Here is a 13,598-nt window from a genome sequence, read left to right on the forward strand (position 1 = left end):
GGTTTCCAATCCACAATCATGCGATCTCATTATTTGTATCAAGTTAAAATATCTGAGATTATTAAAATAAGTGTGAAGAAACAGACACATACAAATAAGTTCTTTCTGAAGAATAAATGCTTTTTGAAGTTGAAGAAGATGAATGTCAATTAAATGCATCGATATTTCACTGAATAATTGCTTTACCAAAACAACGCACTCGAGAAACATATTAGAATAAAAAATTGTACTCTCTTCCATACCTTAGCAACGTCAAGAAAACCCTTACAGGTATCTTCAAAATTAACCTGTAGTGAAACAAAACACAAACACATAAAGTCAAGAAAATGATTGGGAAATTTAATCATAAGTATGACAATCAGGTAAGTTTTAGACAATTTCAAAAGAACCAAAATATTAGGAACAGAACAGGAAACTGATGGGTTTCATCATTGGTGATTAACACAATTCAACTTGGTGATACCCAAGTGGAAGAGAAGCAAGCAACATCAATCTATAATTCTTAAAAAGCTCAGTTAGTTGGGCTAACCAGCACCAGTTCCACTATAAGTAATTGACAATCTTAGTTCTGAAACAAGGCAATTTTTTTTAACCAAACTAGGTATGCAAAATCATCTACACAGATTGCAACCCCAACTAGGTTGACATTCCAAACTATATCAATCATTTGCACCCGTTAGATATTGTTAAGATATTGTTAGATATTGTTAATCATAATATCAAATAATATCTTCTATTTACTCTATTTATTTTTAGTTATTCTTTTTAGTTGTACCTCTCTCTATTATAAATAAATTACCCTATGTGTGGTTTATACACAAGGGAGATTAATCTCAAATCATATTTTCTCTATATTCAACATGGTATTAAAGTCATAGTTAAAACCTATCCTAGCGAGATTTTTTGGATATTTTGTTCCACCCGCTATTGGGCCGCTAACGAACCACCCATTTCTAGACCTATGCACGAGATTTATATACCTCGGCGTGAGGGAGGTGTGTTGGAAGTCCCACATCGACTAGAAATAAGCAAATTTCATAATTCCCCATGTGAAGATCATTGGAATGCAGTCATTCGTATCTCGAAGTATATTAAAGGATCTCCTAAAAAAAGGATTGTTATATGATTCTAAAAACCATACAAGAGTTGTTGTTATTCAGATGTTGATTGGGTAAGATCTCCTTCTGATAGAAGATTTAAATCTGGGTATTGTGTCTCCATTGGTGGTAATTTGATTTCGTGGAAAAGTAAGAAATAATGTTGTGGCAAGATCCAGTGCAGAAGCAGAATATAGAGCTATGCTGCCTGTAAACTTGTTTGGCTCAAGCAATTGCTTGGAGAGTTACAATTTGGAGATGTCACTCAAATGACACTTGTGTGTGACAATGTTGCTCATCATATTAGCTCTAATCTTGTCTTTCATGAGAGGACCAAACACATTGAGATTGATTGTCATTTCATTCGAGAAAAGATTATGTTTGGAGACATCAAGACTGAGTTTGTTAACTAAAGTGATCAGTTAGCAGATATTTTTACTAAGTCTTTACGGGGACCTAGAATTGATTATATTTATAACAAGCTTGGCACATACAATTTGTATGCTCCAGCTTGAGGGGGAGTGTTTGATATTGTTAAGATATTGTTTGATATTGTTAAGATATTGTTAAGATATTGTTTGATATTGTTAAGATATTGTTTGATACTGTTAAGATATTATTAGATATTGTTAATCACAATATCAAGCAATATCTTCTATTTACTCTATTTATTTTTAGTTACTCTTTTTAGTTGTACCCCTCTCTATTATAAATAGATTATCCTATGTGTGGTTTATTTACAAGAGAGATTAATCTCAAACCCTATTTTCTCTATATTTAACAGCACCATACCTTAATTTATTAAAAAAATCAAGAAAATAAAATAAATACAAACCAAGAGGGGGCCTCCAGTCTCCTAAACAAGGTAGTTGATATTTGCATATTGATAGTAGGGAAGGAGGAGGAAGGAAGGTTATTGTTTTTTATGTGGCTGACAATTTTGGGCATTCCATGGGTGTCTTGAAAGGAAGTTAAGAGTGCACTTTGGAGGAGGACCAAAGAGAATCAGAAGGAGAAATATTAAAAAAAGGTTGAATTATGGAACCAAATTCAAATGTTGCTCAGGAAGGCACAATTCCCTTTAAAAACAAAGTTGCTACTGTATTGGGAGGCATTATAAGAACTTTCTTATAAGGCAATTATTACAGTAATAGTTCTAAATTAGTAACCAAGTACTAAATTAGTAACCAAGCAGATGATGTGAATGATGGAGTTGTGCAAGACATGGTTCGGCAGGCGGGCTAGCTAAGGGGAGAACAAGTTGTGCAAGCTTATCTGGTATTAGACACACACCAGAAACAGAAATAACAAAGGAGGTAGTTATACAAGCTTACCCAGTGGTATGATATAGGAGAAGAGGACATAATGGGAACAACTATCCATTTTTATGGTGGTTTTGGGAGAACCTAGGATCTGGGTTTTCCATTTGTAAGAACTTAGACTCATCAAGAATAATATCTCCCTTATACTATTTTGTTCTATATTAATTATTTAAACAGTTTCAAGAAAATCAAAACTATTGTGGATAACGATGATTTGGGCAAGGGAGGTTGTGCACATTGCTAAGTCACTACTTGTTGAATATAGTGAAATGATATTAGCTTTACCCTGCTCTGGTGCATTTGCCCATTCTTAATGTTGCACTCTAGTTTTGTATGTGTTTTCTCTATTGGTGCTAAGATGAATGATTGACCTTGCACAATGAACTCCAATCTAGTGTTAATTTCTGATTTTCTGAACTACCATTTCAGCTGCCACTGGTTTTGCACTATTTTATTATGCTATTTGCTGCACTTTTCATTCCATATGTTGGTTCAATTTTAATTCTAAGATAGTTTTTCTATTTCACAGTTTTCAAGGTTATTGAAGCGTCATTTCCATTCAGTCCTTTGCTTTATAATTTTCTCAGTCTCGGTTTTTTTTCTTCTCTTATAATTCTCTTGCCTTGGCCTTTAATACGTTTTCAATCTTAGTTTGAGAAGCTCTGATTGGTGCTGTTCTGTTCTTGCGTCCAGATTAGAATACTTTTCATTTGATATATGCCATTCAGAAGTGTTGAGCATTGTTCCATTGTCCCTGCAAGCATCAATTAAGCATTTGATGTTCGATCATCTTTTCATTGTAACTCTTGTTTTATCTTAGTTAAGAATGCATTTTATTTAGGTTGGCCTGCAGTTTTAGATTCTGTTTTGCATCATATTAGCTATAGATTGCATAGTAGTTGGCCAATTAATTTTATGTTTCTCTCAAGTCCTTGGACAGCCTTAGTTTCTCCAATTAATTTTGTGCTGCACATTGTTATAATAGTCTAGTTTTAATTTTCTCACGGTCATTGCATTTTATTTGCTTGCTATTTTCTGTTTTCACTAAAAACCCCCAAAACATGTTCTCTTGCATTCAATTTAATCATTGCATTGGCCTTATACTACATTAGTAAGGTGATTAATTCATTTTCTTTGGGATAGTTTAGGTGACAAAGCTGTTACCAAGGAATAATCTCTCTTGTGTAGAAAATAGACATAAGATACTGTATTTATAATAGAGAATATGGGCTAAACCCAAATTACAGATAATGGATAAAGAGAAATAATAACAAATAAACAGAAGATAAAACATAAGATATCTAATATATCTAACACTACCAATTATCCAAGTCATTCAATGGAGCATGGACTAAAAACATAGAATCCTAAACTTGAGAGCCAATTCTTGAGAAATACGTCATATTTTGGTTACAATTTTGTTAATAATTCAGTGCAGTGTTATGTTCTTTTTTGAGGATAACAGATTGATAAGAAAGTAAAGCACATGCTTTCTCCTCATTCACAACATGCATCAATGAAAGAATATACATAACTTTCCCAACAAAATTTTAACACTTTAGTTCCCAAAGACCATGTCAATAACCAACAGTTGTCATGTTAATGAAATTAAGAAAAACAACAAAATCAAAGAAATTCAAACCTGATCAGCATAGTTCTGTGGGAGGGCTTCTATGGTGCTATTACTTAGCTCCATTGCAAGGTCATAGCAACGCAAATTGTTGTTAATCTAAAAACGTTATATTGAATGTCATGTTAACAAAAAGCAATCCTGTGCTGAAATAATAAGCCAATACTTCCAAAAAGAATTACACTAACCATAGCGCATAAAGGTTCCAGACCAATTTCAGAAGCTGGCTCTTCAAGTCTCTTCTTTTCAGCTGCTTGAAAATCAATCATTACCTGTAAAAACACATAGTATAACCTAGGATACAAAGCTACCGATATAAGCAATAAGCACTACATGTTATGCTGTGAGGACCACTTTATAATTTCTGGTGATATCCTCCCAGTAATGATGTGTTACACTCAAGTCTCAAAAACTAAGTTCTCTCCAGTTTACCTTTTTTTTCCTAGAGTTTAATTTTCGAACAGATAAATGTATAATAAGCATGTCATGCTACATCTATATCTTATCCGATATTACCTGAATGGTTGCCAGGGCAATTCTGTATAACATGAGATCAGTGCTATTATCCCGAACAATTTGTACTTGCTCACCAAGTATCCTGAAGAGATCAACAGCAGCAGGGGTATATAACTTCCCATCTTCAGTTTTCTTTGGTGGCTGTGTTCTATCTGCCTCTAAAATGTTCAAGTACCATTTCTGAAAACATTAAGAATAAAGCTTAGTCCTTTTGTATGGTAAAGAAATTACCCAAGAAACATCATAGATTACTAAAGCTAAAAGATAAGCAAGATAGTTAGGATTACCCTAGTTGTAGCTTGCATTCTCTCAACATAAGAGTTCATTAGAGGATCCATTGAACCACTCTCAGAACACACTTGGGCTAGAGACTCATCAACTCCAAGCCCAATCAGATTATCTTGGTATTCAACCACCCAACCAGTTACCTGTTTCGTAAAAAAAATAAAGAAAAACATAAGCCTGGGTATTTCTTTTTCCAGCAAAACATTCAGAGCAATAGAGTATACTTATATTGATTTACACACACACACACACACACACACACACACACACACACACACACATATATATATATATATATATATATATATAAAAACATATATTGTTGAGTCAGCACATAGTCAATGTCAGTCAGTTATGCTACTGGCAAAGTTGTCAAACTCGAGAGTTTACGTAAACTCGTAAGAGCTTAGTAAACTCAACTCGTAGAGTTAACTTGTAAGTTCCGAGTTTACTTTCTATAAAAAAATTATAAATGTCATATTAAATCAAATATTACAATAAAATAATTAAGCAAAATAGTTAAAGAAAATAAGTTCAAACAAATACAAGTTCAATTACAGGTACTCTATATTTAACAAATTAACTACTTTAGGAGCATTTTTACGTCTATTTTTAATAAATGGAATACACTTAGAATGCTCCCAATTAAAATTAAATTTGATTCATTCCTAGATATACTTTAAATTGATTGCTAATTTCAGTTTTATATTACAACATTAAAAAACATATTATACAATTATTAAATAACTAAAAGTAATCCCTAACCCTTAATTAAAAAACCTAATATATAATATAAAATATATTACCTTTCATAAAGCTAATAAATGGAATACACTTAGAATGCTCTCAATTAAAATTAAATTTGATTCATTCCTAGATATACTTTAAATTGATTGCTAATTTCAGTTTTAAATTACAACATTAAAAAACATATTATACAATTGTTAAATAACTAAAAGTAATCCCTAACCCTTAATTAAAAAACCTAATATATAATATAAAATATATTACCTTTCATAAAGCTGTAGCACACCACCTAACAAATTAAAACCCTTAATCCCTTTCCACAAAAGGGTGCGGTGCAGCAACTGACAAGAAAAAAAGACCCACCTTTTTCGAATAGAAAACAAGAACCGACACTTAGCTAGAGAAGAATGAAAATGGAGACCACCTCGGCGACACGAACGACTGCGCGACGAGGGACAACACAGTAAGCAAGCGGTGGCACAACGAGCAACAAGAGCGACAGTGACACAATGAGGAGGCAATCGCGCGTTGAAACCCTAATCTAATCTCAACGAGTTTTTCTTTTTGTTTCCAGTTTCGGACACCAAACAACTATTGTTGATGTCATTTTGGGTTCAAAAAATTTCTCCTTTAAACTCGCCAACTCGATTGCAAACTCGCGAGTTTGGGCGAGTTGACCAAGTTCACCCCCGATTCTACCGAGTATACACCAAATGCGAGTTTGCTTTCGAGTTAACTCGAAAGCTATGTGAAGGAACGTAAACTCGTCCAAGTTAACGAGTTAACTCGCAAGTTTGATAACCATGGTTATTGGAATTCATTGCATTATCCAGTTGCCATTCTATTATGACAGCTGGAATGGATCAAGCTTCAGTCTAACTCCATAATTACGCTCATGGTAGGCATCACTATCATTACATAAAAATTTTATGAAAAAAAGAAAAAGAATAGTAAAACATAGGGAGACCACACCAAACATGATAAAATTACATTGCACACATAGAAAAAATACCTATTATGAAAAAATTAAGTAATTAAATCGGTGGAAAAAAGTAAACCAATGCAACACCTAGTTGCTCAGTAATCAAATTCAACAGCATATCACGAGATCTATCATTAGCTAACTCTCTCACATTCCAAAAAATCTTTAAAACTCATTATTGCATTTTAGAAGTCCTTGCTTTGGTATATTCGTATTAACTTTCTTTGGCCTACTCCTACCATGTTTCCTTGTACTTTGAATTGGCTCATCATCCTCTTCGGTATTAGAATCATCCCTCTCATCTCATCAAGCATATTAACCCCTTTAGAAGCTAATTTCAATTCTTCCGCAAACTGAGCTCCAAAGATCTTTGTGTGTAATCAATTCATTTTACAACTTGACAAAATTTCACTTTCCTTTTTCTCAATTTCTTTGACTTATTTATGGTAATTTGAGCTTTCAAAGCCCTATCATGGCTATAGATCCTTTTCTTAGTTGGCCTCTGCATCCAAAGTCATGTGCGTTGATACCACCAGATTAGCTTTCTCAGGCAAATTCCAGACAGTATTCCAATCACCTATGCCTATCAAATAACAGAAACTTGACTAACAATTTTCTTGTGTGGAGACAATAGGTTGAACCTATTCTCAATGGATGTTGACTTCACCAATTTTTTATTAGTCCTAAGATCCCTCCACAATTCCTTTCTCAAACCTATGGTCATGAAGTCGTTGTGTTATCAAAGTTTTAATCCTACATACATTCCAACACTCCAGAACTGTCAGAATGTGTGGATCAATATCAGAACTTCTATTAAAACCCTTCTGCTCAGTTTGTTGCCTATGTTATGTTGCTCATCAAAATGTTCAATACACCATACAACAGTGACCAATACAAAGTTATCTTCAGACTTATTTAGCTAACTCAGTACCACCTAAACTATCTAACAACTGGTATGTGGACTTAGGTGCCACTCATCACATTACTGTGAATCATCGAAATAGTGAATGAAGTTCCTAACACTAACAATGAACATGTATGCCTAGGGCATGTCCAGGTTTTCCTACTCCCTATATTGCTTCTACATTGCTTCCTTCCCTTTTATCATCTCATCTCAAACTTCATCTTAATTATAATTTAATTGTTCCTAAGATCAATAAAAAAAACTAGTTATTTTTATTCAATTTGCCAAGGATAAATCTACTTATTTTGAACTTCATCCCACTCAATGTCTCATTAAATCTCCAGTTGATAATCTTGTTCACCTTCAAGGTGTTTTGGGTCAAGCAGGTCTCTATGCTTTTTCTCATCTTCGTCAGCCTTTCTCGAAATCTTCAAGTTGTTTGATGCAGACCGCCACAATCAAATAAAATAAGGATAGAAAAGAAATGGAGTGAATATGGGAATAGTATTATTTATCGCTGAAATCTGTAAAAAGAAGAACATGCTCTAGAAAGGATACTTCCTTCTACTACCCTAGAGCAACAACTCCTTACAAAGTAGCATAACAACTACCCGGTCCCACCATACAACGTCAAAAAGCTTTCCCCCTCCCCATACTCTCATACTCCTTAATAAAAGGGATTTTATTCTCTCTATAACTAATTTTGCCAGCTCATTATTCCTTTTTGCTATATCTGATCTTTTCCCTTTTCTTTTGTTAACAATCTGCTCTTTGCACTGTGACAATCCTTTCCTCTAGCCCAATGCTTACTGCTTGATCCCTATTAGTGTTCATGGCTCTTCTATGACAATTATACTTGCTACTATAGGATATTAGGTTTTGCTTGGAGAAAATATTATCTTGTGAAAAAGCAAGAAGCAAAATGTTATTTGGTCATCTGCTAAAGCTGAGTATAGTGCAATGGCATCCCTCAGCTATGAGCTTATATGAGTAAAATGGTTCCTAAAGAATTAGGTTTTTGTAGCATTCGCAATGAAGATGTATTGTGATAACCAAACTACTCACCACATTGTTTCCAATTCAATGTTCTATGAGAGGACCAAACACATTGAAAGAGATTGTCATTTTATTTGAGAAAATTTGTCAAATAAAATTATCAACTTCCAAATGTTTTAACAAAATCCTTAACAGGTCCTCGGATTGAATTTATTTGCTCCAAGTTTTGCACAAACAATTTGTATGCTCCAGATTAGGGGGCATTTTAGAATAAATATTGTTAAATAGGATTTATTGTCAGATATTGTGTGCTTTGAGCTGAATCTAGTTCCTAGATGTATCTCTTAGAATTCTCTTCTCTTCCCTCTCATACATTGTATATGATGTATCCAAAATGATTATAAATATGAAATCCTAAGAGAGGGAAACACACGCTGTCAAAATTCACTCTAGTATTGCCGTGTATCTTTCTCAAGTATCTAAACTCCAAGCCTCTACCCTATTGGCATCATGTGTTTCACAAACAGCATACCTCAAAAATGGACTACCCTTTATTTCTTATCTTTGATTTTTCTTGAAGCAGAGAGGCGCAAGCAAAAAGAATAAGGAGAAGAATCTTCTTCCTTTCTCATCTCCCTCATGACATACAATCCATTTAATGTAACATTACATAAAAAAATAGTTTAATACAGATGAATTGGAAGGATAGTAACTTATTTTCTCATATGCCACAGACTTGAATAGTTTGAGGCTGGCTCTCCTTTATCCAGGAAAAATATGACATTCTATGCAAGTGATAACATGTTATGCATAAATAACAACTCCAGAGAAATACCTTTAATATCTCAATATTCGTTAATTCATTGGCCCTGTCGCTGAGCAATCTTAGCATCTGAATAAACCTCTCAGTGTAAAGATTTACCATCAATTGGAATATTTCATATCTGCCAGAATTAAAAAATTGAATTAGAACAAAAGAAACATGTACATAAAGAAGCCTGTTGTAAATAGCAGGTTATTAAGATAAAAAAAATGTCCAATATCTCTATAATAATTAGGAAAAAAATTTATTTAGATTCTTCCAGTTTATTTCAGCATATCATTTATTTACTTTTTTTTAACTTTTGGTTATTAGAATGTAATGTGTGATTGATAAATAATTCTTTATTTTTCAAGTTGGTACAAGAGAGCCCGGTTTCTATTGCCTTCTTAACTTAAGTCATTGTCATTGAGGTTAGTTGTGGAACAGAAAGGTGTGCCCCACTCACTGCTGCCACATATAGGGTCGTCAGGACCTCTTGCGGGGTGGCATCTTATTTAACTTTGGTTTGGTTCCAATGCCAAACAGGTTTTCCATTTTACGAATCAAAGTGATAAGGGTTGAATTTTTATTATCTCTTTGTTTGTGTGTTTTCCAATGTAAGTATGAAAGCTTTAAAGGAGGAACTAGATCATTTGAAAACAATGAATCAATCAATGACTAAATCATCTACGTTGTATACCCTACCCATGAAAGGTAACAGTAAATTCAATACAATTGAACCTTTGTCTAAGAGTGTTTAGATTCTTGATTCACAAACAACTGATCACATGACTCCTTTTCCTAAGCTCTTCAATTCGTATGTTAAATTGCCCAAAGAACAACTCATTAGAATTGCAAATGGTGATAGGGTACTCATATTCAAATCTGGGAATATCACTTTAGAATGATCTATTGTATTAAAAGCAGGATGTCTTACATGTCCCAGAACTAACCAATAGCCTTATCCCTATACAAAAGCTTACAAACGGTTTGAATTGTTCAGCAACTTTTTTTCTCTTCTTATTGTGTATTTTAGGACCTTGACATGAGGAAGACAATTTTAATTGCCAAGGAGTAAAGTCAGTTGTACCTATTGGAACTCAAGGGCCAAATCAAACACAAAGGTCATAAGACAATAAGCAATGTCAGAAACAAGGATAAATTCCCAAATATGGCTTCATCATAAAAGACTTGGGCATCCCTCTTTCAACCTTATAATATCTTTGTTCCCTCATTTGTGCATTACCTAGTCTATTGAGTCTTTCAAATATGATAGTTGTCTACTACCCAAGCATCATCGTGCATCTTATCCCTCATCTGGTAAAAAGAGTATTTTTCCAGTTGACAGGATTCATTATGATGTTTGGGGACCTATTTTAGAATCTATTTCTGGAGAAAAATGGTTTGTAACTATTTTGATGATTAAACTAGTGTAATGTGGACATACCTTATGAAAAGTAAATCTAAGGCCTTCCAATTTTTTGTTAATTTTGTCTATCTTTTCCAAAATCTATATCACCATGGATATCACCTTTCAGGAAACAATCCTCTACCAATAAATGCTTGTTATATTAAGTGAATAGAGTAGTTTGACTGCGGTACTCGAACATGGACTTAGGATGTGTTCCACAAAGAAGCCAAGACAAGGTCAAGGCAGCACTAAGAGAACAGAAGGATACCCCAAACAATGGTTTTGTTGGACAGTGCTAGATTAAGTTCTTCAAATGATCATTGGTTTTTCTTTTTTCTATTTTAAGTTGGGTTACTTTCACTACAAGCTGAAAACTATGCCTCAGTGGAACGTTGTTAAGATATATTATAATAATAAGGAATGTGGGGGCTCTGGGCTCAACCTATTAGTATAAGTAATGAATGAATATTAAATTTAAATTTAAATTTAAATGTGTATAAGTAATGATTTGATTGTATTAATGACTGATTCCCTTTACACTCCACTATGTTATTAAGGATATACACACACGTGTATCTCTGAGACACAACATTCTCATATCTTTCTCCTCCTAACATGTATTAGATAGAGGTAGGAGGTCAAGTTATGACTTGGAACCATTCTAAGTAACTAGTAAAAGATTTTGTTCTCAATGTCTCACATTTTCTGTTATTCCTTTCTTTCTCTATCAACTTTCACAATACTCTCATATTTCAAAAAAACCTACTCACCAGAAAAACTAATTTGAATTTTTTTAAAAACCTTTGATGATATAAAAAGCACATGTCATACCTAAACAGGGAGAAATTACAGAACAAAGCACATCAAAAATATCAAAATGACAGCTTTAATTAGCAGAAAGTTTGTTCAAAAGATGTGAAGATTGAAAAGGTAGTATATTCAATGTAGAGCAAACCTTGGAGGAAAGCAGGGGGCTACGTAGTCATAGACATCTCCAAGCTCTTCACCAATCTATATGCCACTCAAGTAAAAAGGTCTATAAGTAATAGAGAATAATACTGGACTTCACGTACAGAAAGCTGAAAATGATGATATTTTGAATAATTACATTAACAATTGTACTGTAAATAAGAGATCACGACAAATATGGAATTCCTTCATAGCATGCATCACTTGGTATAATTTAATTGACAAAAGGATAGGGGGGAGAGGGTGAGTCAGAACATTTATTATTAAACTTGAGATTAAAATTATACAATATAACTTTCCAACCAATAATATATCAACTTATACAAAAATGAATATATTAAGTAAAACAAGATTTTCGCATTGCACTTTCACTACTAACAGCTTACTTAAGCAGTATACTCGACAATTAAAATTTTAAGTGGGATATGGAGAAGATACACCATTTAAAATGGAATATGGAAGCCCTTCCGCATTCATTTCCAATTAAAATATAAGCAAGTTTACTCAAATCATAGTTTATAACACTTAACAATATGGTTTCATAAGGAATGGTCATTACATTTTGGTAAACTGTTTATAATGCTGTTCTTCCAGAATGGAATCCATTCTTTACAGGTGAAGCCAAGTGGCAAACCCAATTGTCCAGTCTTTACCAAGCATAAACTTTAAAATGCAATGACTAGCTAAATGTTAGTTATACAAGTCCATCATATACCCAACCCAATCTTATTGAAATATGAGCATTTATTGATAGTTTTAAATTAGACTTAATTGATTAAAGCTAATTGTTTCTACCATGTAAACAGGATATCATCTCATGAATATCTGAGATATTCCAACACTTTTCAAGTAAACGTGTATGTATCATTTTGCCAAGATTATCAAATATATAGTTGAGCCAGGTATCCATAGGCCTAATTCAAAATGTCTGGAGGTTGATCATTGAGTATACAAATGATTTTGCAATCTGCCTAACAGAAAGTTATAAATGTTATTAGAGTATACAATGTTATAAATGCTTTTACAGAAAGTAAAAAGATCAGAAGCTAAAATTTAGTCAAACATACCGCTCGTGCTTCCTCTAAAGCTGCTTTCAAGTCCTCAAACACATACTGGTTCATAAATGAAATTAACAGTGAGTTGCATAGAGAATAAAAAATTTACATTGGTGCACAAGCAAGTCAGTGTCTTCATACTTGTAACAGGAAAGGGAACATGTAGAACAGTAATATTGACTAACCTCAGTGAGAAGCTTGTTAAACCGTCCTTCTACAGTCTTCCTTATTTGTTCATAGCATTTATCCTTATAGCCTTTCCCCTGAACCTTTAGTTTTTGCTGTGTCAAATTTTTTGAAGAAGCCAATGAGCTTGTCGATTTTCTGTAATTTATCAATGAACAGAATTTTTAGTATGAGGGTAGGGTGGTTTGGGGCTTTCCTGACAGATCAACATGGTATACAGAGTAAGAAGAGAAGAGATGAAGATGTTGGGAAAACAGTTAAAAAAATGAGCACATGTCTCATGAAAAAACATGCAGGTATAACAGAGAAATAAGACAATTTTTTTAATTTCATGGGAATGAATAAGAAAGTTCTAAAGTATGCCATACTAAATTTATATAAGTTTTTTCAATATGTTTCATATGTAACATTGCAACTGGTACATGGATTGCTATTATTAACTTAAGCAAGCTAGTAGCACAGCTGTCAATGGCAAGTGACAGCCCATGGCAGAGGCCAAACATCCCCCATCGTATCATGGTAGATTGCAGCACAATCAATGCAGTAGAAAGCCGAGCAATGTTAGAAAATGTAAAATTTAATAAAAGTAATCATAAAAATTAAATAAAATTACTGAGTAGCTTATATCAAGAACATTTTAGGCAAATAGTTCAAAATAAAAACTTGAAATTAAAGAAATAGTGAATTTTCACATTT

General features: G+C 33.3%; 1 protein-coding gene across 2 annotated transcripts in view; it reads right to left on the reverse strand.

Moving 5' to 3' along the window:
* The window catches only part of SEC6, a 34,768-nt gene that overhangs the window by 4,390 nt on the left and 16,780 nt on the right, over positions 1–13,598 (reverse strand). For both annotated transcript variants that reach the window (XM_028051761.2, XM_085667713.1), the window contains exons 11-19: positions 12,902–13,040; positions 12,729–12,773; positions 11,648–11,703; positions 9,315–9,423; positions 4,853–4,993; positions 4,566–4,745; positions 4,238–4,321; positions 4,062–4,148; positions 243–287 (exon numbers count right to left, since the gene is read on the reverse strand). In XM_028051761.2, coding sequence (XP_027907562.1) covers positions 243–287; positions 4,062–4,148; positions 4,238–4,321; positions 4,566–4,745; positions 4,853–4,993; positions 9,315–9,423; positions 11,648–11,703; positions 12,729–12,773; positions 12,902–13,040 — 886 coding nt within the window. The remainder of the gene's footprint in view (positions 1–242; positions 288–4,061; positions 4,149–4,237; positions 4,322–4,565; positions 4,746–4,852; positions 4,994–9,314; positions 9,424–11,647; positions 11,704–12,728; positions 12,774–12,901; positions 13,041–13,598) is intronic.

The sequence above is a fragment of the Vigna unguiculata genome, chromosome 10 (assembly GCF_037176805.1).
Source record: "Vigna unguiculata cultivar grain cowpea cultivar isolate G323 ecotype 2 chromosome 10, ASM3717680v1, whole genome shotgun sequence".
Taxonomy (NCBI): domain Eukaryota; kingdom Viridiplantae; phylum Streptophyta; class Magnoliopsida; order Fabales; family Fabaceae; genus Vigna; species Vigna unguiculata.